The following is a 25,610-nucleotide window of genomic DNA, read 5'->3' on the forward strand; positions in this document are numbered from 1 at the left end:
CCATAGATAGATAGATGGATGGATGGATGGATGGATGGATGGATGGATGGATGGATGGATGGATGGATGGATGGATGGATAGATAGATAGATAGATAGATAGATAGATAGATAGATAGATAGATAGATAGATAAGGTAGGTAGGTAGGTAGGTAGGTAGGTAGGTAGGTAGGTAGGTAGGTAGGTAGGTAGGTAGGTAGGTAGAATAATAGATGGATGGATGGATAGATAGAATAATAGATAGGTGATAGATGGGTAGATGGATAGAGATAGATGGATGGATGGATGGATGGATGGATGGATGGATAGATAGAATAATAGATAGGTGATAGATGGGTAGATGGATAGAGATAGATGGATGGATGGATGGATGGATGGATGGATGGATGGATGGATAGATAGATAGATAGATAGATAGATAGATAGATAGATAGATAGATAGATAGATAGATAATGGTAGCTATAGGTAGATATGATAAGATATAGATAGATAGATAGAGATAGTGTAGAAGATATATAGATTTAGAGATGGATACAGTGCTAGTTTATATTTGGGTGGGAATTTTTCCTGATGGACTTTCATCTCTAACCTAACCAGGTTTTCCCAGATAGTTTTTCAAGGTTCAACCCCTTCCCGTCACGCCTGAAGTATTCCACGACGGGATTTCATTGTTTCGCAGGTCGCCTTTTGCCGGCTCCTCAAACTGTCAAAGCAACTCCACGAGTCAAGCACGGGCGGCCTTCCGATTGGCCGGGCGGACGCAGCCGGCGAGCCAATCCCATGCACGCCCCGGGATCCGGAAATCCGCCCTCTTTCCCCGCCCTCCGCCGCCTTCTCGTAGCGCGATTGGCTGAGGCGGGCGGCGAGCGCGGGCCTCGATTGGCCGGCGGGCGGTTTGTGTTGTCACGGCAATAGGGAGAAGGGAGCAGCTGGTGCTGCCGCGGCGGCCTCCCCGCCGGTCGCCGCCCCTCAGATTTGGCTCCTCCTGAGGCGCAGCGGCCGCCGCCATGTTTTGCTACTCTGAGGGGCTGCTGGTGGCCTTCTCGACGGTGTTGCTGGCGGCGCTGGTGATGAGCCGGAGCGCCGCGCTGGCCTGCGCTCTGTCGGGCGGCTTCTACCTGGCGCTGCGCCTCTTCAGCCTGGAGCCCGTCGCCCCGCAGCGCGCCCAGCAGGTGGTGCAGCCCCGCGGGAACCCCGCCCGCATCGCCCACCGCGGTGGCGGCTACGACGCGCCCGAGAACACGCTGGCCGCCATCCGGCAGGTGGGCGCCGTTTGTGTGTCCTTTGGGTGGATGTAGCATTGGTTGCGTGTAAAGGGCATGATTGGGGGAGGGGAGGGGGGTCTTGGTTTGCATTGATTGTGTGTTATACGCAATCGTGTGTGTGAGTGTGTGTGTGTGTGAGAGTGTAATATTTGGTGGGTGGGTGGTTTTTGTGGACAATAGGCATAGTATGTCTGGACTGCAAACATCTGGATGGCAGCAAATAGGTAGGTATCCCTTGTTAACAGCTGGTTCTTGATGAAAATTAATCTATCCATCTCTATCAATCAATCAATCTGTCTGTCTATCATGTATCTATATCATCTATCCCAGTGTTTTTCAACCACTGTGCCGCGGCACACTAGTGTGCCGTGACATAGTGTAAGGTGTGCCGTGGGAAAAACACTTTATATATAGTCAATATAGGCACAGAGTTAAATTTTTTTAACATTTTCTAATGGTGGTGTGCCTCGTGATTTTTTTCATGAAAAAAGTGTGCCTTTGCACAAAAAAGGTTGAAAAACACTGATCTATCCATCATATATCTCTATATCAGTCTAGCAATTTATCATGTATCTATATATCATCTATCATCCATCATCTATCATTTATCTACCTGTCTATCATTATCTAACAATCAATCATCTATCTATCCATTATCCATCTCTATCTGTCAATCAATATGTCTGTCTATCATGTATCTATATCATCTATCCATCATCTATCTCTATATCTGCTAGCTATCATGTATCTATATATCATCTATCATCCATCATTTATCTTATCTACCTGTCTATCATCAATCATTGTCTATCCATCTCTATCAATCAATCTGTCTGTCTATCATGTATCTATATCATCTATCCATCCATCATATATCTCTATATCTATCATGTATCTATATATCATCTATCATCTATCTACCTATCTATCATCTATATCTGTCTGTCTGTCTATCTAATCTATGAATGAGTGTGTGTGTGTATTAAATGAACAGTTATAAGTCAGGGATTACCTGCCTTAGTTACAGTACAATGTACATATACACCCATAAACATACTGTTTAGTATTAGTACTGTGTCTATTTTATATCTATTGCGTGTGTGCGTTATATATATGGATTATTTCACAGATTTACTATAGATACTCAGCCACAGAAATTCTACTGGTTTTGTTATGTATAAATCACACTTCTGATTTAACTTTAGAGGGATTTAAATAGTGCAACAGCATGGATTTTAGAAAGTTATTTAATTTACAATATTTGCTTCTCATTCCTGAAGGAATTGAGGGGCTAGCGTTCAGAAAGATGAGATGGGCCTCCCATTGCTACCTTTATTGAATAAGATGCATCTTACAAATGAAGAGGGCCTTGTTGAAAACCATTAAGAGCGATTGCAATTAAATATGTGATAAAGAAAAGGCTAATTTGTTTGGTTTGCAAATAGGAAGGATTAAAACATCAAAGAACCTCCTAAACAGAGGCAGCAAATTAGCAAAGGAGATCACCTGCAAATATTGGTGAATCATTAAAGATAATTATAGTAACTAACTATTTCCCAAGATAATGTACAGTAGACTTGGATCAGAAGGGAATTTATGACAGAAGCTGTTCACACTGTTTCTTTTCCCAAGGGCTGGTAGAAACCAGATTCTAATATTTTTTGTGTAGACGTTGCTGATTTCTGAATGTGAACTCTGCCTTCTTTTGCATTGTTTATTGTATCAATTAATTGCCTGCTACACAATTGTAAGATGTCCCATTCTTTCCTTGTCCTTGCACAACATGGTTGTTCCAGTCAGTGCTACTTTAGAGAAGTCCTTTAACCCATACCAGCACCTGGTCACAAATGTTCTGTCAGACAAAAAACAACTATTTTGACAGCCTCTAAGCGGCCGCAAAGGAGCCCTTCAACCCATCTGAGTGATGCCAAGCATGAAGCCAGGGAAAAACTGCCTAACTTCCATCACTATGAAGTTTGGGGTTGCACCTTTGACATTCAAAGGATGAAATACTCTAGCTTGAAACATTTGTTTTTAGTTTTCCCTGTTGAAATAACATGGATTTGTCACTAGCAATTTTGCTTTGGCTTAGTTGCTTGGATCTTTGTTTCTCAACCTCAGCACATTTAAAATAAGGTAAAGATAAAGGTTCCCCTTGCTCGCACATATAGGCTAGTTGTTCCCAACTCTAGGGTTTGATGCTCATCTCCGTTTCAAAGCCGAAGAGCCAGCACTGTCCAAAAACGTCTCTGTGGTCATGTGGCCAGCATGACTAAATGCCAAAAGCACATGGAACACTCTTACCTTCCCACCAAAGGTGGTTCCTATTTTTCTACTTGCATTTTTAGGTGCTTTCGAACTGCTAGATTGGCAGAAGCTGGGACAAGTAACGGGAGCTACTTATCGGCACTAGGGATTCAAACTGACGAGCTGTTGACCTTTCTAACCGACAAGCTCAGCGTTTTAGATTCATGGACTTAAATTGTCACAAGGCAAAGTTATCCAAATGCATTGAATGAAAAGCATACCTTGTTGTATTCTGTTCTGAAAATGTGGACTTTGTTTCTTAAGGCAGCTGAGAATGGAGCCACAGGAGTGGAACTGGACCTTGAATTCACAGCAGATGGGGTTCCTATCCTGATGCACGATGAAACGGTGGACAGGACCACCGATGGCTCTGGAAGTTTAAATAAATTGACGTTTGCCGAAATTCGACAGTTTAATCCAGCTGCTAAACATAGATTATGGTAAGGGAACAATTCCGTAGTTCACTCACTGAGTCGTGCCCAATTTTATGACCTTATTTGCCACGGTTCTTAAGCAAATCACACACAGTCCTTAAGCAGACCCAGCTTCCCCCATTGAATTTGCCCGTTGGGGCAGTCACAAATGGCAACGACACAACCCCTGAATGCTGCAACCATCACAAATACATGCTGGTTGGCAAGCACCCAAATTTTGATGAAATGACCCATGGGGATGCTGGGACAGTTGTAAGTGTGAAGCTTGTTTGTAAGTCACTTTTTTCAGTGCCATTATGGTTTTGAAGTCACTAAATAAATGGTTGTAAGTCAAAGGCTATCTGTGCAGGTGCTTTTTGTGAGTTGTAACTTCCCAATAAATAGTCATATTTTATGGTGCTTAAAGGGCTAAATTGTTCAAGGATCTTTAAAAAAACTTTTAAGAATTTCTTTTCTACTGGAATATATCTTGGGATCTTTAGTGGTGGCACAATATGAGTGGGGAAATACTTCCTTTTTTATTGGATATTTTTCTGTTGAAATGCATACCTTTCAAGTAGGCATGGTGGAGTTGTTGTTTTTTTCCTCCAGGAGGGATTATCGTGGGGAAAGAATACCAACCCTAAAAGAAGCAGTTTTGGAAAGTTTGCATCACGACCTCATCATCTACTTTGATGTCAAGGGACATGCCAATAAGGTACCCTTTCAATAGCTTTTCCTTTCCTGTAGAGCTCTTCCATTTGACAAAATGTTCTGACGATAACATTGCTGAAACAAACGAAGTGGCTTTTTTAAACATTTATTATTCATTGCGCTAAAGTAATGACTGCATAAAGGTTTTCTCAGAAATGCTTTTTCTTTAATTCATAGAGCTGTGTTAAGAAAGGGGCAGAGAGCTGGTGGACTTTGGTTTTTTTAAGGGCACTTATTAACGGCAATTTTTTTCTGATAGTATAGAGTACATTGCATCAAGATACTGATCTTTACATACGGTAGTGGCCAGAATTGTGGAAAACTTTTGGAAAAAGGTGTATTTTTGAGGTTTGATGACTAATACCACTTTTTTTAATAGTACCATAAAATTATATATCAATGGAAAGATAATTTAATCAAGAATGTAATACAACAAAGTTGATTCTTTATCTATATTCTATGAAAAGGTATAGCCAAATATAGCCAGCAGTTAATAGAAGCAATCATTCAATCTTGGCTTCATGTTATAACAGCTGCAGAACTAAAAGACTTGGTTCACTCCATGGGAAGATGTTGTAAGGCCGTAATTCATGCTAAAGGTTACCCAACTAACTGACATGGTGATAATTTTTGTATATCTCATTTTTTCTATGGTGTAATTTTTGTACTTCTCATTTTTCTTCTTTATAACTGCTATTCTAATAGCAAATCCTTCATAAAAGTTATTACATTGCATTCTTGATTAAATTATATAATTTTATGGTACTACTTCAAAAAAAAAGTGGTGTTATTAGCCATCAAACCTCAAAAATACTGTACAATTTTCCCAAAAGTTTCCACAATTTTCGCCACTACTGTACAATGGTTCACTGACAAAAGGGCGACCGACAAAAGGGTGACCGACTAAATCACGGTGACAAAACCACGAGTTCTAAACCGCGCCAACAAATGAGCGATGAAGCGCGCTGACAACAGCGCGCCAACAGAAGCACGCTGTAAACATAACCCTGAACCGAACCCTGAACCTAGCCCTAAACCTAACCCTAAAAGTAACCCTGAACCTAACGCTTACCTTAACTTAAATCGCGCTGTTGTCAGCACACTGTTGTGGGCGCGCTGATGACGTCGCGGTTTTGTCGGCACGCTTTAGTCGAGCGCGCATTTGCCGGGTCACGCTGTACAGTTACTCTCCTTAGCACCATTAAGTAGAGGCTGTGCCTCTGACAAGGCTCTTTCTCAGTCCTGTTATTTGAAAAAAATCAAGAATGGAAGCTTGGAAGCTCCTTCATTGTCCCTAGGGCTGAATTCCGAGTCTTTCCATGAATCCGTGTCCTTTCAATTAAACTAAGTTGCTGTTTTGGAAAGCAACTTTTCCATGTTCATTAGTACATCCTGCTCCATTCACCTGCTTTGATGTGTATTTCCCCCCCCCAAAAAAACCCACAAATTATTTTGCGCTCTGCACATGCCACTTTAATCAGTAACATCTGCTATACAAGAATTCCCTTCAGTAGCAATAGCACTTAGACTTATATGGCGCTTCATAGTGCTGTTACAGCCTTCTCTAAGCAGTTTACAGAGTCAGCCTATTGCCCCCAACAATCTGGGTTTGCCTTCCACTTTGGAAGGATGGAGGAAGGCTGAGTCAACCTTGAGCCTGGTAAGATTTGAACTGCCAAATTGCAGTCAGCCGGCAGTCAGCAGAAGTAGCCCGCAGTACTGCACTCTAACCACTGCGCCACCTCAGTAGCTGAAATGTACAAGAAAAAAAAAACTTGTCTTTGTCCAAAGATTTTTTTTTTAATGCCATTTTCTTTCTCTTCTGGCAGGCGGTTAGAGTCCTGTCAGAGCTCTACCTAGAATATCCACAGCTGTACAACACCAGTGTGGTTTGCTCATTTATGCCAGATATTGTCTATAAGGTGAAGATTTCAAATCATTATTAATATCATAATTTTGTGACATGATAATAAGTTTTTGAGCAGGCTTGGCGTTAACACAAGATGCACAAAATGTTACCTCATAAACAGGGAGGCATATGCTACCTATTTTTTTGGAGCCCTAACGACATCTATGTAGTTCATTTTAATATGCTCAATAAACTGTGGGCCCTCCCTATGTTGGAAAATCAGTGTAAGAAGCGTTTGGATTCAGCCTAAAGGTTAATCAAATTGGTGTTTTACATTGGTTGAGGGGTGAAGAAATGTGTTTGTCTCGGTGCTTTTTATGCGTGTGTGTTCAGTTTATAACACCAATGCCCTACTTCATCTCTCTGAGGAAAGAGTGAGTAATAGGTAACTTTCTGTATGCAATCATCCTCTTTTAACAACCCCATAATCCCTTGCGGGGTGGAGTCTGGGCAACTGAATGGAGCTAGCAGAGTGTTTACTGGCCAGATGCCCTTCTTGTCACCAATGCAGAGTTTTGTTCGGCAGATAACATTCTCATTGTGCCCAGAGAGAAATATCCGCCTCTATCTAGGATCGAATTCACAGGCCACTGCACCACTCCTAACTTTCTGTATGCCATAGGTGGGATATTTGTGTTTTAAAGTGTGTCTGCATTGACTGAACTGCTCATCTTCAGATGTCCTATCAAAAAGGCTGAAGCATTTCTGAACAAGATCTGTTCAACTTGGAAGTAAATGCTCATGGGGGGGGGGGGGAAATCAGTGGGATATCAAAGTTTTGCATCATAATGCAAAGCAAGGTGGATATTCCTACAAACCATGATTTGCAGTTTCATTCTCACAACCTCCCAAGCTGCCAGAATGTAGGCAAGGTTGTTTATTATAACCTCATTAAGGTATCGGGATGCACGCGTTTAGCTTCGTGTGATTTGGTCTTTTAGATGAAACAAGCTGACCGCAATGTCATAACAGCTCTGACCCACCGACCTTGGAGCATCAGTCACTATGGGGATGGGAAGCCCCGCTTTTCTGTTTATTGGAAACACTATTTGTCTATGACCCTCGACGTTATCATGGACTGGAGCATGCACAACTTCCTGTGGCATTTCTGTGGCGTTTCTGTTTTCCTGATGCAGAAAAATTACGTTTCACAGTAAGTTGAACAGCATACTTGAGTTTCACCAGTCTGTGGCTGCTAAGAGTTCTTGGCGGGGGATTGCATGGAGAAAAAAAAGACAAGCTGGTGTCACATTTATGAAACAAAGACCTGAGGAACAATGGGATCTGTAGAGATAGCTTTCTCTGGATGAATCCCAAATTTAAACGGCTTTTAATCCTGAGGAACATTGGATCTACACTGAGCTTTTTCTGGATGAGTCCCAAATTTAAATGGCTCTAATTGCTTTTTTGGATTTTTAAAGACTTGCAAAATTCGTTTTGCTTGCCATGTAAATGTATACTACATCTGAACTAGACTGTTGTTTCTATGTGTCATATAATATATATATGGATATATGCATAATTTTTTATTTATTATTTTGTCATGTAGTGTTTATTGGAGGTGGTGACCCTTTGAGAGCTGTATGCAATGAAATTTCATTTTAATGTATGCCGATTAATGTACATTTAAAGTAAAAATGAAATCTATCTATCTATCTACCTATCTATCTATCTACCTATCTATCTATCTATCACTGTCTATATGTATCTCAGTTTATCTTTGTCTGTCTTTCTGTCTCTGTCTCTCTCTATCCTAGCTTTCTGTCCTAGCTATCTAATAGATGTTGTCTACCTACCTATCTTCATCTATCTGTATCTATCTTATCTATCTCTAGCTAGCTATCCTAGCTATTTGTCTTATCTGTCCTATCTATCTAATATATGTGTTCTACCTACCTACCAATCTTCATCTATCTGTATATCTATATATCATATCTATCTGTCTGTCTGTCTATCTATCTATAATCTAATTATCTATCATCTATTATTTACCTATCTACCTACCTACCTATCATCCATCCATCCATCCATCCATCCATCCATCTATCTATCTATCTATCTATCTATGGAAAGAACCGTATCAGAACAATAAAGAGGTTTTTAACATTTTTAAAACAAGCCAGAATGCAACTACTTGTCTCCTCATCATTTGTGCCTTCTTTCTTTTAGGGAGTACATAAATCGTTGGTCCTCTAAAGGGGTTCACGTTGTTGTTTGGACCGTCAACACGCTTGCCGAAAAAATGTATTATGAAAATGTTCTTCAGACCAGCTACATGACCGACAGTTTACTAGAGGATTGCGACCCTCACTACTAGCTTGATCTTCAACCCGCCGATTGGCTTCCTTAGTCAGACTGGAGTTCAGTGGGACTTTTATGATTTTATTTCGTTTTCCTCAAGGAGAGGAAAACGATTACTTTTCAGGTTGCACCAAGCTACTTCCTTTTTTTGCTGGGAGATTTCTCATGACTAGCACTTTTCCTCCAAGAACGAATCGGCATCTTTTTAGTCAAATAGATACGTGCAGCTTAAACAAGGAAAAAAACCCGATATACTACAAGGTAGGCAGAATTAAGAGGGTTGGGAAATGGAACTTTTTGGAAAACTCATGAATGCTCCATTTTTTCCCCTGGACCTTCCCTGGCCTCTGCTGCGCTTGCAGTGGTTGGGCAGTTTTCCAGAAGTAAATCCGAAATAGTTTCGAGGCGTTCTGGAGAGGTCTCCTTGCGCCCCCAAACAGCTCTGTTTTATCCAGAACATCAGTTCAGAAAAATAGCCAATTACCCCAGTCAATGTTTGGATGTTTTTTTCCCCAATGTTCTATTCCTAAATCTGAGTTTTTCACATTCCTGGTGCAAGGCATATCGTAATGGCTGATTTATACATGATCAAAACAGAACTACCAACTACACTGGAAAAAAACCTCTTGCCGTGTAGTCTTCACATGAATTGAAAGATTGGACTGGACTTAAGAAAGAACACAGGTTGTCTGTATTTGGGCTAGGACCATTCATTCAGCAAACGTGCCACGTTACAGCAGCGCTGAACGAATGGTGGTTACAACCAAACCTCGGATGTCCAACCATCAAAGCATTCCCACAGTCACACAAATGCAATCTGGGCAGCTGGCAACCAGTTTGCACTTACAACCAGTTCCCACGCCCCGTATTCACACAATCAGCTTTGCAGCCTTCTCTGCCAGCTTCTCCAGAAAGTCGGTGGGGAAGCCCGCAGGGAAGATTGCAAGTTACTGAGGTAAGTTTCTCACGCCTCCCTGCCCCCTAGTGCTTGTGCCAGTGGTGGGCTGCTTAGGGTTCGGGCGATCCTCTAGCGGAGATTCTGTGTGGTTCGGCAAACCTCCAAATCCTACTCCTGGCTGGCCCCGCCCATCCCGTTTCAAGCCTCCAGGGAGCCTCCGGAGTCCGGGGGAGGCCATTTTCGCCCTCCTGAAGGCTCAAGGAAAGCCTCCGGAACCCGGGGAGGGCGAAAACAGGCCCCCTGCCATGGTGCAGGAGGCCAACTAGGCCACACCCACCCAACAACCCGGCAGAGAACCTGTTACTAAAATTTTTGAAGCCCACCCCTGAGTCTATCCATTTGTTCACCTTCTCTAACTAGCACCATGCCTCACCTACAACCCTTCACATCCTCACATCACCAAATCATCTACCCTTCCTGGCCCATGCCACGCTTCTCATGCACCTCATCACACACCCCTCCACACCATCAAGACACTGCCCCCCCCTCCTTGGCTCCTCCTCCTCCTTCCCAGCAACAGCCTTTTATTCGTCTGGACCCTGCAACTTCCTGCCAGCTTCCCCACTGACTTTGATTGTGGGAAACCAACAGGAAGTTGCCTTGCCCAATTACCCTGGGATTCAGTTAACAAAGGAAATCAAGAGCGCAATTTCGCAATTGCCATTGCGAAGCGATGTGGTGGCACTTTACAGTTGCATTGCTTAGGGACAGAAATTCTGGCCCCAACTGCTGTCTTAAGTTGAGGACTACTACCTATAGTTGGGGAGAATACTTCCAGCTATATCTGGTGTGTAAGTATTTTCTCTCTCCTGCCCGTAAATTCAAGGTGCAGCTTCAATAACTCAGTTAACCTCTTTTATCAATACGTAGCAAGGCAACGTGCAATATATTTTGATGTGATCCGGCATTTAATGAAAGTTGGCAGTGGGAGCCTTTCATAGCTACCAGGGCTAGAATGGTAAAAGCGCGGTGCATTTATTGCAGGTTTAAAAGTTCACTTTTGTTGAAGCTTGCATTTCTAACTTGAAAGAAACGTTTACATTGCATCTGTTCACAGAAACCTGAAACAGTTCTCTGGACTGCGTTTTTCTTCAGTCAGGTCTTTCCAGAATTGAGATTTGCCCCAAATCAAAAGAATGCCAATTATTTGTAAGGATTGTTTCCATCAGGATTGAAAGTGTCACCCCGTAAAACATCACCGTGTTAAAATATTACAGCAATAAAGGTTTTTTTAAAAACAACATTTTGGATAACTGCTGTAATGGAAACCACTACTAGGAAAAAAAGGAAAACGGGGGATAAATTATCTCACGTATTCTGGTTATGTGTCATCTGAAAATGTGATACTAAAATGTTACACTAGTGCAAAAACTGCTGCCTTAAACTTTTGCCGTCAAGCACAAATAAAATTCTTGATATTTCTTACAAAATTTCTTAAGCAATCTCTCACTTGGATAATTTGGGTGAAGCAGAAACGGGGACTTAGCAACTGCCATTCATTTTTATCTCAAATAAAAGGTTATTTATCAATTGATTTAAAGTGCAGCTGCTAAGTCAAGCAAAATATATACTTGTGGTTATCATTATTCCAATATTCAGTTCCCCCCGTGCTTCACCAATCACTGTTTAAATTGATATGAGCTGTAAATTTCTTTCTGCCTTTTTTCACCATGCTGCTATACTTGTTTTCTTTTTAAATCAACGTTTCCTTTATTATTCTCTGTACTGTACAAATCTCTGTATAATTTCTGTAAAATAAAAATCCTGACAAACAAAGAAATGTGGAGGGAAAATAATGATGTTTAAGGAATTGTTCCTGGTGGTTATATTACCCTACTATCAGATTTCCATGATAAAATGAATTAATGTAGCCTGTTTCCTCAAATGCACAATAAGTTTTGGTGAGGTCTGAAGAGAGAGATTCTTATCATAAGGAATAGTTCGGTGCCTTCATTTTCTGAAGTCGTAATAAAGTAAAACCTCATTAAATGTAAAAGTGCCCAGTAATTTTATTAAAAATTTCTCATTTTTAGAAGAGTTCTGTCGGTTCCTACAAATACCTTATTTGTGCAAATAGCAAAGTTCTAGACAAAAAGTGCTTGGTGGGATCTGTGTATCACTTCATTCTTCACTTCCACTTCAAGCGTTCTTCATCTTCCATTTCCCATTCAGCCTCTTGCCTGGCTCTCAAAGCTAAAGCCAGAGCATCAGATGCGCCAGCATTCTGGGTTATTTCACCAGCCCCTGTTACAAGCAAAAGGAAGAAAACTGATAGCTCAGAATAAGAGAATTGGGACATCAGAGGCCTTCTAGTCCAACCCCTTCCTCAGGCAGGAGACCTTATGCCAGGGGTCGACACCCGCAGCTCTGGAGACCCATGTGGCTCTGTCATCCCTCTGCTGCCAGCTCCCTATCGCTCAAAATATGTGTCACAACTGCCAATGTGCAACACTTGCCAGCAGGCAATTTATTAAGCTTTTCGACCCCCGGTAGGTTTTGTGGCTCCCAGTCTTTTCTCTTTTTTTGTGGGAAACTGATCCAAATGGCTCTTTGAGTGTTTTAAGGTTGCCGACTCCTGCCTTATGCCATTTGAGACAAACGGTTATCCAATCCCTTCTTAAAAACTTCCAGTGATAAGAGCACCCACAACTTCTGGAAGCAAGTTGTTCCGCTGATTAATTGTTCTCACTGTCAGGAAATTTCTCCTTAGTTCTAGGTTCGTTCTCTCCTCGATTAATTTCCACCTGTTGCTTCTTGTCTGGCCTTCTGGTGCTTTGGAGAATAGGTTGATCTCCTGGTCTTTGTGGTAGCGTATCCATGTTCCTAATAGTCCCTTTAGGATTTCTTCTCCAAAAACACACCAAAATGCCACCCCTATTGAACACCCAATTCTCCTGCCCCAGATGTCCATGCACTTATGTGCCCCACATGGTAGAATGACCACGATTTCTAAAGAGGTTGTTTATATATATAGGCAACATTAAAAATAATGGCTTTGTCTGGATGGTCTCTTGGGATGAGCCGATAGACAGAGAAAGGAAGCAGTATGTTTCCTCCCATATTTGGGCATACCGGGTTGTGACACAATAAATACCTATTTCCCTGGCCTAGCTGATAAAGGAGGAGAACCTGTGGCTTAATGGATAACATAACTGCTAATATGTAATACAGCCCAGGTTCAAATCCCAGTAAGGGTATGACTAGCTGATGAGAGCTAAATAGCTTGAAATAGATCTATACTAGTCTTCCTTTATTTATTTATCAGCACAAATGTTGAGTTAGAGGAGGTATATATATATATGTTATATTTATGCTGATAAATAAAGGGAGACTAGTATAGATCTATTTCAAGCTATTTAGCTCTCATCAGCTAGCCATACCCAAGTTTTTGGGAATCGAACCTGTGCTCTATTGCCTCCCAGGCAATAATGTATATATATGTATATATATGTATATATATGTAGATGTAGGGAAGACAGGATCTACCATCAAACTTTGGATTTGCTACCGAATTCCAATGGCACAATTTGGAATGCTCTAGGATTTATCTCAACCTTTTTATAGAAGGCAACTTGAGTAGGTTTCTTCTTCCTATCCCACAAACCAAATACTAAGAGAAGCTTTGTTGACTTGACTCTGTTCCCTTCAGCCTCTTTCTATACATCTGATTGTGTCACTTCCCCCTTCGAGACGACACTAAAGAGGAACCTTGTGTCAAGCTTGACTTCCGGTGACAACAGTTCCTTTCTTCTAACCATGTTTTGACTTTCTAATCTAGTCTGCGGTCATAATACTGGCACTAAACATAGTTTACTTACTTTGAGAGATAAGCAGCATCAAATAAGCATGGTGATCATCCATGCTCTCAAATTAGCGTGTTGAAATTGACTGGATGAAAAAGGCCCCAAGCACCCATTGTATAGCATACTGATATAACTGTTCGGCCTAACACTTAGCACTTACCAGGTTTAAAGGAGGTCATCGCAGGGTGGCCAACAGACTGAAAAGGAGACAATCATAAACTTTGGTTAGAAATACAGAGCACTGTTTTAAAACATAAAGCATCTATATTTATGAAACCAAACATCTGATGCTTATCCTGGTAGGTAGTACTCATTCCTACTACTGATCTAAAGACTGCTAATATGGTTTTCCCAGTTGCAATGGACGGCTGTGAAATTTGGACCATAAGGAAGGCTGAGCGCTGAAGAATGGAGGTCTTTGAACTCTGGTGCTGGAGAAGACTCCTGCGAGTCCCTTGGACTGCAAGGCCATCCAACCGGTCAGTCCTAGAGGAGATCAAGCCTGATTGCCCTTTAGAAGGCCAGATCCTGAAGAGGAAACTCAACTACTTTGGCCACCTAATGAGAAGGAAGAAGGACTCCCTGGAGAAGAGCCTCATGCTGGGAAAGATGGAGGGCAAAAGAAGAAGGGGACGGCAGAGAATGAGGTGGCTGGATGGAATCACCGAAGCAGTCGGTGTGAGCTTAAATGGACTCGGGGATGGTAGAGGACAGGAAGGCCTGGAGGAACGTTGTCCTTGGGGTCACGATGGGTCGGGCACGACTTCGCAACTAACAACAATAAAACCCCAATGTGTTAACACATTTTTCCTGTCCTAGTGGAAATTAGGATAGCTTCTCTGCTTTTCCTTAGCATCAAATTCATGATGGGACACTTAAGAGAAACTGCTAAGGACATGTACTGTATGGTTCAACCATCTTCAGAAAGGTATCCTTCAGATTATAATTTCTATCTTCTCCAAACATCAACGTAATGTAGCCCGGATGTGTCAAACAATATGGCCACAGTTGAAGTATAACGGGAGGTGAAGCCCAACCTATCTACAGGACAGCATGGAAGAGTTAGCAACTGCAATTTGAATGCTTTTACGTAAAGGAAAGAGCTCTAAAGTTTGCTCACACTACACCCTCAACTGCACCTGCTATTACCTCCGTAGAAGACTCTCCATCTTCAGTCCATCGAAAGGGATCCACGTGGCTGGGCAGCAAAACAGAGCTTTCCTCCTTAGGTAGCTGCCTCAGAGGCAAGTCCCTCTGGAAGATCAATCAAAATCCGGATTACTTTCTGTTCTTGACTAGCATTGCATGTGACCAATTATATACCCACCCTCACCTTCTAGTAACAAATCTTAAGATAATTACTGTGGTCATACCACCTTCATCAAGGTCACCCAATAGCATCTTCTTTATCTAGGCCTAAATATCAGCTTGACTAAATGGCTGGATCATGGTTCTTTCTTTCAAGTAGATGGCCTGAATTCCTTTTGGGATGTATTATTGGGACCTTGGGTTTGGATCAACTGACTCATCCTAACTTTATCCCCAGATGTGCTTCCTTCAGCTAATTCTTTGGTCCAGGCTGAGTCTGGTCAAGCTGTTTAGCTTCTGAATTTCAAGACTCGGATAAATCCGTACCTAACGGGTGCAGTTGACTGAGCTGGTCAACTAAGGCATTCTTCCCTAAATCCAGAACTAGTTAAACACAGTAATGGTCACCCCATTCTGTTTTTTTTAGATTGAAATCATATTGGAACAATGCAATCACAAATTTCCCACACCCTCTTCCCTCAAACTTTATCTAAGTTTGCTTCTTGGGTTAGAAATTTAGTGATTTCCCACTGCTTAAAGTTAAAGGTTCCACTCGCACATATGTACTAGTCGTTCCTGACTCTAGGGGGCGATGCTCATCTCCATTTCAAAGCCAAAGAGCCAGCGCTGTCCGAAGACGTTTCTGTGGTCCTGTGGCCAGCATGACTAAATGCCAAAAGTGCACGGAATGCTGTTACCGTCCCACCAAAGGTGTTCCCTATTTCTCTACTTGCATTTTTAAGTGCTTTTGAACTGCTAGGTTGGCAGAAGCTGGGACAAGTAACGGGAGCTCACTCTGTTAGGGATTTGAACCACCGAACTGCTGACTTTTCTGATCGACAATTTCAGCGTCTTAGCCACCACGTCCCTCTATTTAAAGGGCAGGGCAAATAAAGTTCTAGGAATACCTTTGTAGGCATACCTAAATGTTCTAGATATACCTAATATTCTGCAGAGAACATTATTCTTGCCAACCAAAAGACTCAAACACAAAACATGAATATGAAAACATACGTTGTCTTCCCGCTCTCTCCCAACAATTGGCGAATGGTCTTTTCCAATCTGCTGTTTCCCAAATAAAAATGAATAATCTTGGACTGGTTCACACATGCTAAGCCATTAGAGAGTTTGCTTGATATGGGCTTAGTCCCTAAGGTTTATGAGACCTGGCTTAACAGCTGTTGGCATACTCCAGCCTATTGCGCCTTTTCAGTAAACCATTATTAAACAAACAGCATATGCAATGGATACACCTGGTCTTCAAAAGGTTTAAATCTGCAAAACTAACCTCCGGTTGCCTTGGAAACTTAGAAGCTTGAAGCTCATGTAATTTCTTCAGTAGAAAAATTTTATCTTTGCCTGCCTATAGAAAATCAAATAAGAAGGGATGGTGAGTTAAAGGAATTAACTTCAGTGATAAAGCACACACACACACACACACACACACACACACACACACAGAGTCAACTCTCCGTGTTGTCATGGGGGCAGAATAAGTGGGAGTGCATTCCATGTATACTGTTGGCCTGAGTCGGATCTCAGATTACTGCAGCCAGTTTGGGAAGGGTGCAACTAACTATAGGGTAACGTGATTTATGACACAGACTGAGGGGAGGAACAGGGGTAAAGTTCAGAAGTAAATCAAAGCACAGGCTTGATTGCGAACACATATTACCTAATGGAGCACCTAATAAATCACTGGTTTTGTATTAAAAACGTGACTCGATAATTATGAATCAGTTAGGGCACCTTTAGAAAATCTGACCCAGGCATCCTTATAGAAGCAGCTACTGTGGTCAAATCTCTCAAATTGTTTCTCCTGATATTCAACAATGAGCTACCTGTGGAAGATGACCAGGCTGAGTATGTGGGAGGGGCCAAGCACGTCATCAGTCATGAGTCTCTTTAAGTCCAGCCCCCCCTTTGAATTCCTTTCTATTCTTATCCCCCGCTAATTTCCCTTGACCATCAGTAGTTCAGATTCTTGTTAAGCTTACAATAAATCTTTATACCCATTTGAACTGCCTGGAACGCCTAATTTCCCTGGTGTTTGACACTGCCCTCCTGTAATTTGAGCTAGTTTGACTAGATCCCACTATTCCAGAGTGACCGGAGTTCTCTGAGAAAATACTTACATTCGCAATTTGCTCTTGCAGCAGTTTAACCATTGTTTTTCGTCCATTGATGATTTGCAAGAAAAAGTATATGAGCATCCTAAAACGGAATCAGGAATGTAAAATTACTGTTGGCTGATAAATTGTGTTCCATATTCTTATTCAGTGTTGACTTTTTTTTTTTAAAAAAAAAGAACATTTCTCAGTCAAGATCCCAAACTATGCTACCAGACAGAATAAAGCAATAAAGTAGAATATTTGTAGCTTGGAGTTGAAATGAGGAGTCCTTATTGCTCTCTGAGCTTGGTTGTTTCCTTGCCGACATTTCATTATCCAAAATTGGTAAGGACTCCTCCTCTTAACCCTGAACTACAAATATTCTCCTTTAAAGGTAAAAGTACTCATCTCCGTTTCAAAGCCGAAGAGGCAGCGCTGTCCGAAGACGTCTCCGTGGTTATGTGGCTGGCATGACTAAATGCCGAAGGCGCACGGAACACTGTTACCTTCCCAACAAAGGTGGTTCCTATTTTTCTACTTGCATTTTTACATGTTTTCGAACTGCTAGGTTGGCAGAAGCTGGGACAAGTAACGGGATCTCACTCCATTACGTGGCGCTAGGGATTTGAACCACCGAACTGCCAACCTTTCTGGTCGACACGCTCAGCATCTTAGCCCCTGAGCCACCGCCTCCTTTATTGGTACCCATATGGGAATCAAAGATTTCAGAAAGCACCCAAATGGGAAAAAATTGCTTGTAAGTACAGTTCTACCAGGGAACAATTTTTCTTCCACTGATGATATTAACTAGTTGGATAATGAAATGTCTGCAAGAAAAGAACCAAGAGAGCATCAATGAGTACTCAGACAGGAAAAGCCCTATTACCATATTTTTCAGAGTATAAGACGCTCCAAAGTATAAGACGCACCTAGATTTTGGGGAGGAAAACAAGGGAAAAATATCTGCCTCCCAGCAATTGGCCTCCTTGCAACAAACAGCAAACAGTATAGACAATATACACGGTTTGTAGTGTTATATTTCAGACTATACTTGTACAGATGTTAAAATCGATGTGCTTTCTGGGAGTATAGTTATTCTCTGCTATTTAAAAGAATAGCGCTTTTTAAAACAATAGCACTGGGCCTCTTCAGATCAAGCATTTATTTTAAAAAGCTTCTTCATTTTGTTAAGTTGTCTAGAATAATAAAGCAGTCTTTAAAAAATAAGTCTAATAATTTGAACATTCGATAGGCATTTATAGTTGTTGACTTACCTCCTTGCAGCAAACCGCCTGATTAGCACAAGAAAAAAAAATCTGCCTCCCAGCAATTTGCCTCCTGGAGCAAACAGCAAGTTTCACTTTCAGTTTCTCCCGATCATCAGCTGTTTCAGGCTGCAGGGATTGCTATAGCCTATTGAAGCCTCCACAAGCCCCCCTTTGCTGCAAAGAGGTAAATTGCTGGGAGGCAGAAGGCAAAGAGTGGGGGACGGTGGGTGGGTGGAGCTACATCCAGTGTATAAGACGCACCCAAATTTTCACCCACTTTTAGTGGGGAAAAGGGTGCGTCTTATACTCCGAAAAATAGGGTAGGTTTTTGGGGCACATATTTTTTCGAAGTCCTGCATTATTAAAAGAGTCCCTTTAACAAATGGGTCGCCTTCCTTCTCCATCCCACCTCTTTCTTTTTTTTTCCTTTTAATGGGAAACTTACAGCACAATGATTGAAAGGATGAAGAAGAAATGGGTGCTCTCGATTAAGTTGTGATAGATCCACACTACCCATCCTGAACTCGGGAAAGAAGTCAAGACTGCGATCCAGCCAGAGATAGCTTCAAAGGGAGCTGTTAGACCTCGGAAAGGGCCACATGCTTCCGAAGGCTTCCGTCTTGGAAAATAAAGAGAGAGAGAGAAAGAGAGAGAGAGAAGAAAGGACAGGTTCTTTTTATGTAAACATAAGTCAGCTTAGAAGTTTGTTGAAGGAAACATTCGGAAACGCTGCGCAGCATCAGAGACAGCACTGGGTATCTGCTGGGCCTTGAGAAGGTCTGCGAATCTCGAGATCTCTTAATCAGGGGAACCACTTGCCTCCAGAAGTTGTGAATGCTCCAACACTGGAAGTTTTTGAGAAGAGGTTGGACAACAGTCTGTCTGAAATGCTATAAGGTCGTGATGGCAAACCTGTGGCACGCAGAACCCTCTCTGCGAGCACATGAGCCATTGCCCCAGCTCAGCTCCAGTGGGCATGTGTGCGCCTCCCACCGTCCAACTGATTTTCAGGTCTCTACCGCAGATGTGGGGGGGGGCATGTGGGAGACACACGTGCATGAGGAGGGGGGGTCACATGAACAAGCACTGGGGCAGGGGGAGCACAGGTGGGCAGCCCCTCCCCCCCACACAGCCTGTTTTTAGTCCCCGGAGGCTGCAGGGACGCCTGCTAGGCCAAAAACAGGACGCAGGAAGCGGGGCGTGCACAGGGGGGGGGTGTCGTGCACGCATTGCATTATGAGTTGCGGCACGCGAAGACAAGAAGGTTAGTCATCACTGGTATAAGGTCTTCTGCCTGAGCATGGGGTTGGACTAGAAGACCTCCAAGGATCCTTCCAACTCTGTTACTCCCTTCCCATCCCAACCCATCCCTGTTGAGAAGGATTACTATGAGGTTTAAGACTAGGAGCAAAGAGGACTTCACCTGAGCTGAGGAGCTGCCAGCCTTTTCAGGTAAGCTAGGTGGAGAAGATGACTGGCTCTTCGTTGTTGTAGGTGGACTAACAAAAATCTTGAAAAATCTACCCAAGTTTTTCTCTGCCCTCCCCCCCTCTGCTATAGTACAGGTAGTCCTCAATTTACAACCATTCGTTTACTGACCAAAGTTACAACAGCACTGAAAAAAGTGACTTGTTACCGTTTTCAGGCTTATGACTGTTGCAACATCCCCATGGTCACATGACTTCCATTCGGATGCTTGGCAACTGGTTCATATTTATGACGGTTGTAATGTCCCGTGCGGTTGCGTGATCCCCTTTTGCGACCTTCCGACAAGCCGATGGGGAAGCCAGGTTCACTTAACAACCGTGTTACTCACTTAGCAACTGCAGTCGTTCACTGGGGCAAGAAATGTGGTCCAAAGTTCACTTAGCAACTGTCTGACTTAGCAATAGAAATTTTGAGTTCGGTTGAGGGTCATAGTACGAGGATTGCCCATAAACAAAATCAAAGTGAGGTTATTTTGAGTTTCTTTCTCACACTTTCCCTTCCCCAGACCAGATCATATTTTTTAATGAAATCCCCCCCACCCCTTTAATGGTTTGCTCATTCCTCCCCCATTCCCAAAGCCGGGTCTTCTGTCAGGCCTGCAGCCATCTTTTCTTTTGGATCTTTGGCCTGCCACACTTTCTATTATTCTGCTATGCATTTTCTATTGTGGGAAAATGGGAGGGGGAGTCGCATGCTATGTAGCCATAACAACATTCTTTCTAGAAAACCAAGGTCATCCTTTGTCTCGGCACCTCTGCACTTGACCGGAATTGGATGGATGGAACTGCCAGCATGGCAGTGGAAGATTGGACCATGGGATGGACTTGTGGGTGTGAGGACAAGGTCTTGAACTTTCAACTGGGTGGGAAAACCTGGAAGCTTTCAGATTCGGGTTTTCCCAGATGTGCCAACATGGCTCTCTTCATAAATTGGAACTCTGAGCAATACTTTGCCTTGGATTTACTTTTGGATGCTATTTGGAATGCTGATATTATTCTCCACGAGGAACCAATGGATCCAGGGGAAGCCAATAAACCAATGGCCAGCTGCAGTGGCCCAAGAATTCTCCAAAACCTGAACTGAAATGTCAAATAAGACCCTGAAGCTACTTGAAAAGGGTGGACCCAAAGAACTTCTCACCTCCAGACGGTGACGGCAACGACCGAGAGGACTCCAGTGAACGATGGGAAAAAGAGCAGGAAGACAAAAACTGTGTTCATCTGGGACCCTCGCCAAGCTTTGCGGGGAGGCTGGCAGTTCTTCAGCAGGCTGATCTGGGGGAACAAGGAAGAGAGATCACAGGCAGGTCAACAGCTTGACTCACACAGAATACTCCACCTGTGTACGGTTTGCCAATTACATAGTGGCAGATAGGACAGCACTCCGGAGGGTTAAGATCATTGCCCAGAGAATCATGGGTTGCCCTCTCCCTTCCTTGGAGGAGCTTTATAGCTCCCGCTGCCTTAAGAAAATTCAAAACGTTCTTAAAGATCCATCTCATCCTGGGCACCCTTTTTTTTTAACTATTACCATCTGGCAGACGGTACAGGATAATAAAAACAAGGACAAAGAGGCTGAAAAACAGCTTCTATCCCAGGGCAGTAACCATACTGAATTCTGCTGTATAGGGCAATACTAATGCGATATCGGGTTTCAATTCAATTGAATGGAATGTGGATGTGTGTTTGTGTTTTATTTATTTTTTTTAATTTTATTTTAAACACATAAACACATCAACAAAAGCAAACACATGACTTAAAACAACATAGGAACAAGAAGTTCCATCGTATATCATACAGCAGTTCTGTATCGGTTTCTTTGCAGTTAGTGTTTCCCTTCTATACATTTCTATCTTGCATTCATGGTCTCCTTATTCGTTATCCATTTTTATGTGCTATTCTACATTTATTTATATTTAGCTATTTATAACAAAATATTGTTTACCTATATTATGCTTTATATTCTTACTATCATTTATTCTCTTACATACAATTATAGATATACATTCACATGGTTCTTCTTTTTCTTTGCCATTCTTATACGTTTGTTATTCCATTTAAAAGGTTATAATGTACAGTTTGGGTTGCTTTGTTTACCATCCCTAGCGCCTGTTGTAACACCACCTTATTTTCCCTTTCTTTTCTCCTTACCTCTCCTTACCTCTTTCTTCTTCCTTTGCCTCTCCTCCACTCTTCCCTTCCTACTAACTCTCCTTCTCTTTCTCTCCCTTCCACCCTCCTCTCCTTTCCCTTCCTTCTTCCCTCCCTTCCCTATTTCCTTCCTCCTCTCCTTCCCCTTCCTATATATTTTTATAGTTATAATGTACACTGAAGATGGCATTTAATTTCATTGTATGCGGTGCAATGACAATAAGGTAAACTTTTTCACCAAACGGAAGAGGGCTTGTCTTTTGGCGTTGCCAGCAGCAAAATATTGGCTCACTGAAGCTAAAGGGAGCAAAGCAGCGGCAGACAGAAAAGGAGAAGGCATGCGTGAGGAGGCAACCAAACCTCCCCTTTTTTTAGGATCTTCGGGGAGGTGGAAGAGGGAGAGGCAAAGGCAGAGAGATGTTTACCACCCTCCACTTAAAATCAAACTGTTGTCAGCTGTTGATGGTGTCACCCAAAAGCAGTGGGGTACATGCATACCTGGAAAATCTAATAGTCTAATCTAAATCTAATAATCTAATAGGTTTGGCTCAATACCATATATAGCTCATGCGCTAGGGCTTGATAGATTGATTACATGCTAATCAAGTCATTTCAATTTTTAGTGACCACACAGATAGAACTTCTCCATGATTATCTGTTCCTAACTTGATCGCTCAGCTCTTCCTAAGGCATCCTTGTCGCCACTGTAACTGAGTTTAGAGCGTATGAAGCAGAGCTGGTTTAGCAAACTGCACGGGGAATGGGACAGCTCATTGTAGCCAACTCGCCATGGCCAACTCACCGTGCAACAACTCGCTGCATGACAAGAGCCGAGGTGGCGCAGTGCTTAAATGCAGCACTGCAGGCTACTTCAGCTGACTGCAGTTCTGCAGTTTGGCTGTTCAAATCTCACCGGCTCAGGGTTGACTCAGTCTTCCATCCTTCCGAGGTGGGTAAAATGAGGACTCGGATTGTTGTTGGGGGCAATATGCTGACTCTGTAAACCGCTTAGAGAGGGCTGAAAGCCCTATGAAGCGGTATATAAGTCTAACTGCTATTGCTATTGCTAATTCCAACAATTCAATTTCATTGTTTAAAATAGTTAATACATTATTTTAATTTTTTGTCATTCACATTTCATTCGGTTGCTCCTTTCACATCCTTTCTTTAACGATTCTATTCAACTGTTTCTTTTGATATTAGACTAATTCTGGTCCTGCGGTGAGTTGTCCCACAGCGAATTGGCTATGGCGAGTTGTCGTAGACCCAACTGCATGAGTTCTGATCATTCTCATCCTTGTGTTGTTCATCCCCCTGAACAGATGAACCCTGATCTGTGGGTTTATGTACAATCCGTAGCAGCAAAAGGCTTGAGGGAGAACAATGCAATTAAGGCTGGCCTGGAAGAAAAAAACAATTACAAAAAGCAGACTAACCTTTTTCACACAAATTATTATGAAAAATGTTATCATCTGGATGGCAGGAAGCAGAGGGGCAAAGAAGATTCCAATCCTGAAGAAAAGGGGGGGGGGGAGATATTTGAGTAAGAATTCAAGGACAGGCGTTGTCCAATGTAAGCTGAGTATTTATTTTATTTTATTTTTTGCTCTTAGATAAGGGTATTTAAGGGACACTGGGTCAGTGGCTAAGATGCTGAGCTTGTCGATCAGAAAGATCGCCAGTTCAGCGGTTCGAATCCCTAGTGCTGCATAATGGAGTGAGCTCCCATTACTTGTTCCAGCTTCTACCAACCTAGCAGTTCGAAAGCATGTAAAAAATGCAAGTAGAAAAATAGGAACCACCTTTGGTGGGAAGGTAACAGCGTTCCGTGCACCTTCGGCATTTAGTCATGTCGGTCAAATGACCATGGAAATATCTTGGGACAGCGCTGGCTCTTCAGCTTAAAAACAGAGATGAGCACCACCTCCTAGAGTCGGGAATGACTAGCACATATGTGCGAGGGGAATCTTTACCTTTTCCTTAAGGGTATTTATACATCCATCCATCAAGAGCCAAGGTGGCGCAGTGGTTAGAGTACAGTACTGCAGGCTACTTCAGCTGACTGCTAGCTGCACTTTGGCAGTTCAAGTCTCACCAGCTCCAGGTTGACTCAGCCTTCCATCCTTCCAAGATGGGTAAAATGAGGACCCAGATTGTTGGGGGCAAGAGGCTGACTCTGTAAACCACTTAGAGAGGGCTGTAAAAGCACTACGAAGCGGTATATAAGTCTAAGTGCTATTGCTAACTGGATTTGTAGCCCACCTCGTGAATCTTCAGAATGTGATCTACCCCCCCCCCCCCCACACACACACAACTCACCATGTCAAAGTCTGAGCGTAGATCAAATCCAAAACATTCCGAGCGATGTCGAATTCTGGCACTCCAAGTTTTTTACAGCATTTGGTGCCAATAATTCTGAAACGGCAGATTTGTGAGTTAGGAAGTTTGGCAACATCTTTTTAGAACAGATTAGGCAGCGGCTCTGCAGAAAGACATTCTGGATGTTTAATGATTTATAAGGAATATTTTCCAAAAAGGGAAGTTGTTCTTTTGATCAATTGAAGATTATCAGAAGCACAAGTCACAGGATATAAATAAAACTAATTTAGACCTGTGAATGATAATCTAAGTTAGCAAGTTAGCATTACAGTAGCATTTTTTTTATTTTGGCAAAGGAAAAGAAGAACCATACTACCACCTCTTACAGTACTAGACAACACAGTATCGACAGTTGAGACCTTCTCATTTCTAGGATCTATCATACCTCAAGACCTAAAATGGACACCTAACATCAAAAACAACAAAGAATGTTCTTTCTGTGCCAACTCAGGAAGCTTAAACTGCCCAAGGAGCTGCTGATTCAGTTCTACAGAGGAATTATTGAGTCTGTCATCTGCACCTCCATAACTGTCTGGTTTGGTTCTGCAACCCAACAAGGCAGACACAGACTTCAACGGATAATTAGAACTGCAGAAAAAACAATTACGGCTAACCTGCCTTCCGTTGAGGACTTGCACACTTCACGAGTCAAAAAGAGGGCCGTGAAAATATCTACAGACCCCTCACATCCTGGACATAAATTGTTTCAACTCCTACCCTCCAAACAACGGTTCCACCACAAAACCGCGGACGACAAAATCGCGGTCGATGAAAGCGCGTATGTGACGTCATCACAGCGCGACGAAAAAGATCGGAAAATGTAAAAATAAAGCAAAAACCTTACCCTAACCCCCCCAAACCTAACCCTAAACCTAACCCTAAACCTAACCCTAAACCTAACCCTTAACCTAACCCTAAACCTAACCCTAAACCTAACCCTTCACCTAACGAAAAACCTAACGCTAACCTTAACCTAACGCTAAACGTAACACTAACGCTCTAAACCTAACCCTAACCTTAACCAAACCCTAACCCTAACCCTTAACCTAACGCTTACCTTTATGTGAATCGGCTTGCTGTAATTTAATTTTTATTTCAATTTTTCGATCTTTTTCATCGCGTTGTGATGACGTCACATACGCGATTTCGTCGACCGCGCTTTTGTGGAACGCGGTTTTGACGGGTCACGCAAACAACGCTATAGGACACTGCACACCAGAACAACTAGACACAAGA

At 42.4% G+C, this 25,610-nt stretch overlaps 2 protein-coding genes across 3 annotated transcripts in view; one reads left to right on the forward strand and one right to left on the reverse strand.

Annotated features, from left to right (window-relative positions):
- Nucleotides 1–911: 911 nt before the first annotated feature.
- Nucleotides 912–9,576, forward strand: GDE1 (glycerophosphodiester phosphodiesterase 1). 2 transcript variants are annotated; one of them, XM_032230455.1, is made up of 6 exons: nucleotides 912–1,262; nucleotides 3,837–4,012; nucleotides 4,598–4,703; nucleotides 6,529–6,621; nucleotides 7,550–7,761; nucleotides 8,778–9,576. In XM_032230455.1, exons 1-6 carry the CDS (start codon nucleotides 1,008–1,010, stop codon nucleotides 8,923–8,925), a joined length of 990 nt encoding a protein of 329 aa, XP_032086346.1. In that variant the 5' UTR covers nucleotides 912–1,007; the 3' UTR covers nucleotides 8,926–9,576. The 2 variants fall into 2 exon arrangements, with proteins under 2 accessions (XP_032086346.1, XP_032086347.1); XM_032230456.1 differs by lacking the exon at nucleotides 6,529–6,621.
- A 1,098-nt stretch (nucleotides 9,577–10,674) lies between these two features.
- Nucleotides 10,675–25,610, reverse strand: part of TMC5 (transmembrane channel like 5) — a 29,952-nt gene continuing 15,016 nt past the window's right edge. The window contains 9 exon segments of the mRNA XM_032230457.1: nucleotides 10,675–12,111; nucleotides 13,831–13,867; nucleotides 14,820–14,924; nucleotides 16,267–16,341; nucleotides 17,114–17,192; nucleotides 18,803–18,976; nucleotides 20,986–21,119; nucleotides 23,432–23,507; nucleotides 24,315–24,410. Of these exon segments, the coding sequence (XP_032086348.1) occupies nucleotides 11,996–12,111; nucleotides 13,831–13,867; nucleotides 14,820–14,924; nucleotides 16,267–16,341; nucleotides 17,114–17,192; nucleotides 18,803–18,976; nucleotides 20,986–21,119; nucleotides 23,432–23,507; nucleotides 24,315–24,410 (892 nt within the window). The 3' untranslated portion in view covers nucleotides 10,675–11,995.

The sequence above is a fragment of the Thamnophis elegans genome, chromosome 14, assembly GCF_009769535.1.
Source record: "Thamnophis elegans isolate rThaEle1 chromosome 14, rThaEle1.pri, whole genome shotgun sequence".
Taxonomy (NCBI): Eukaryota; Metazoa; Chordata; class Lepidosauria; order Squamata; family Colubridae; genus Thamnophis; species Thamnophis elegans.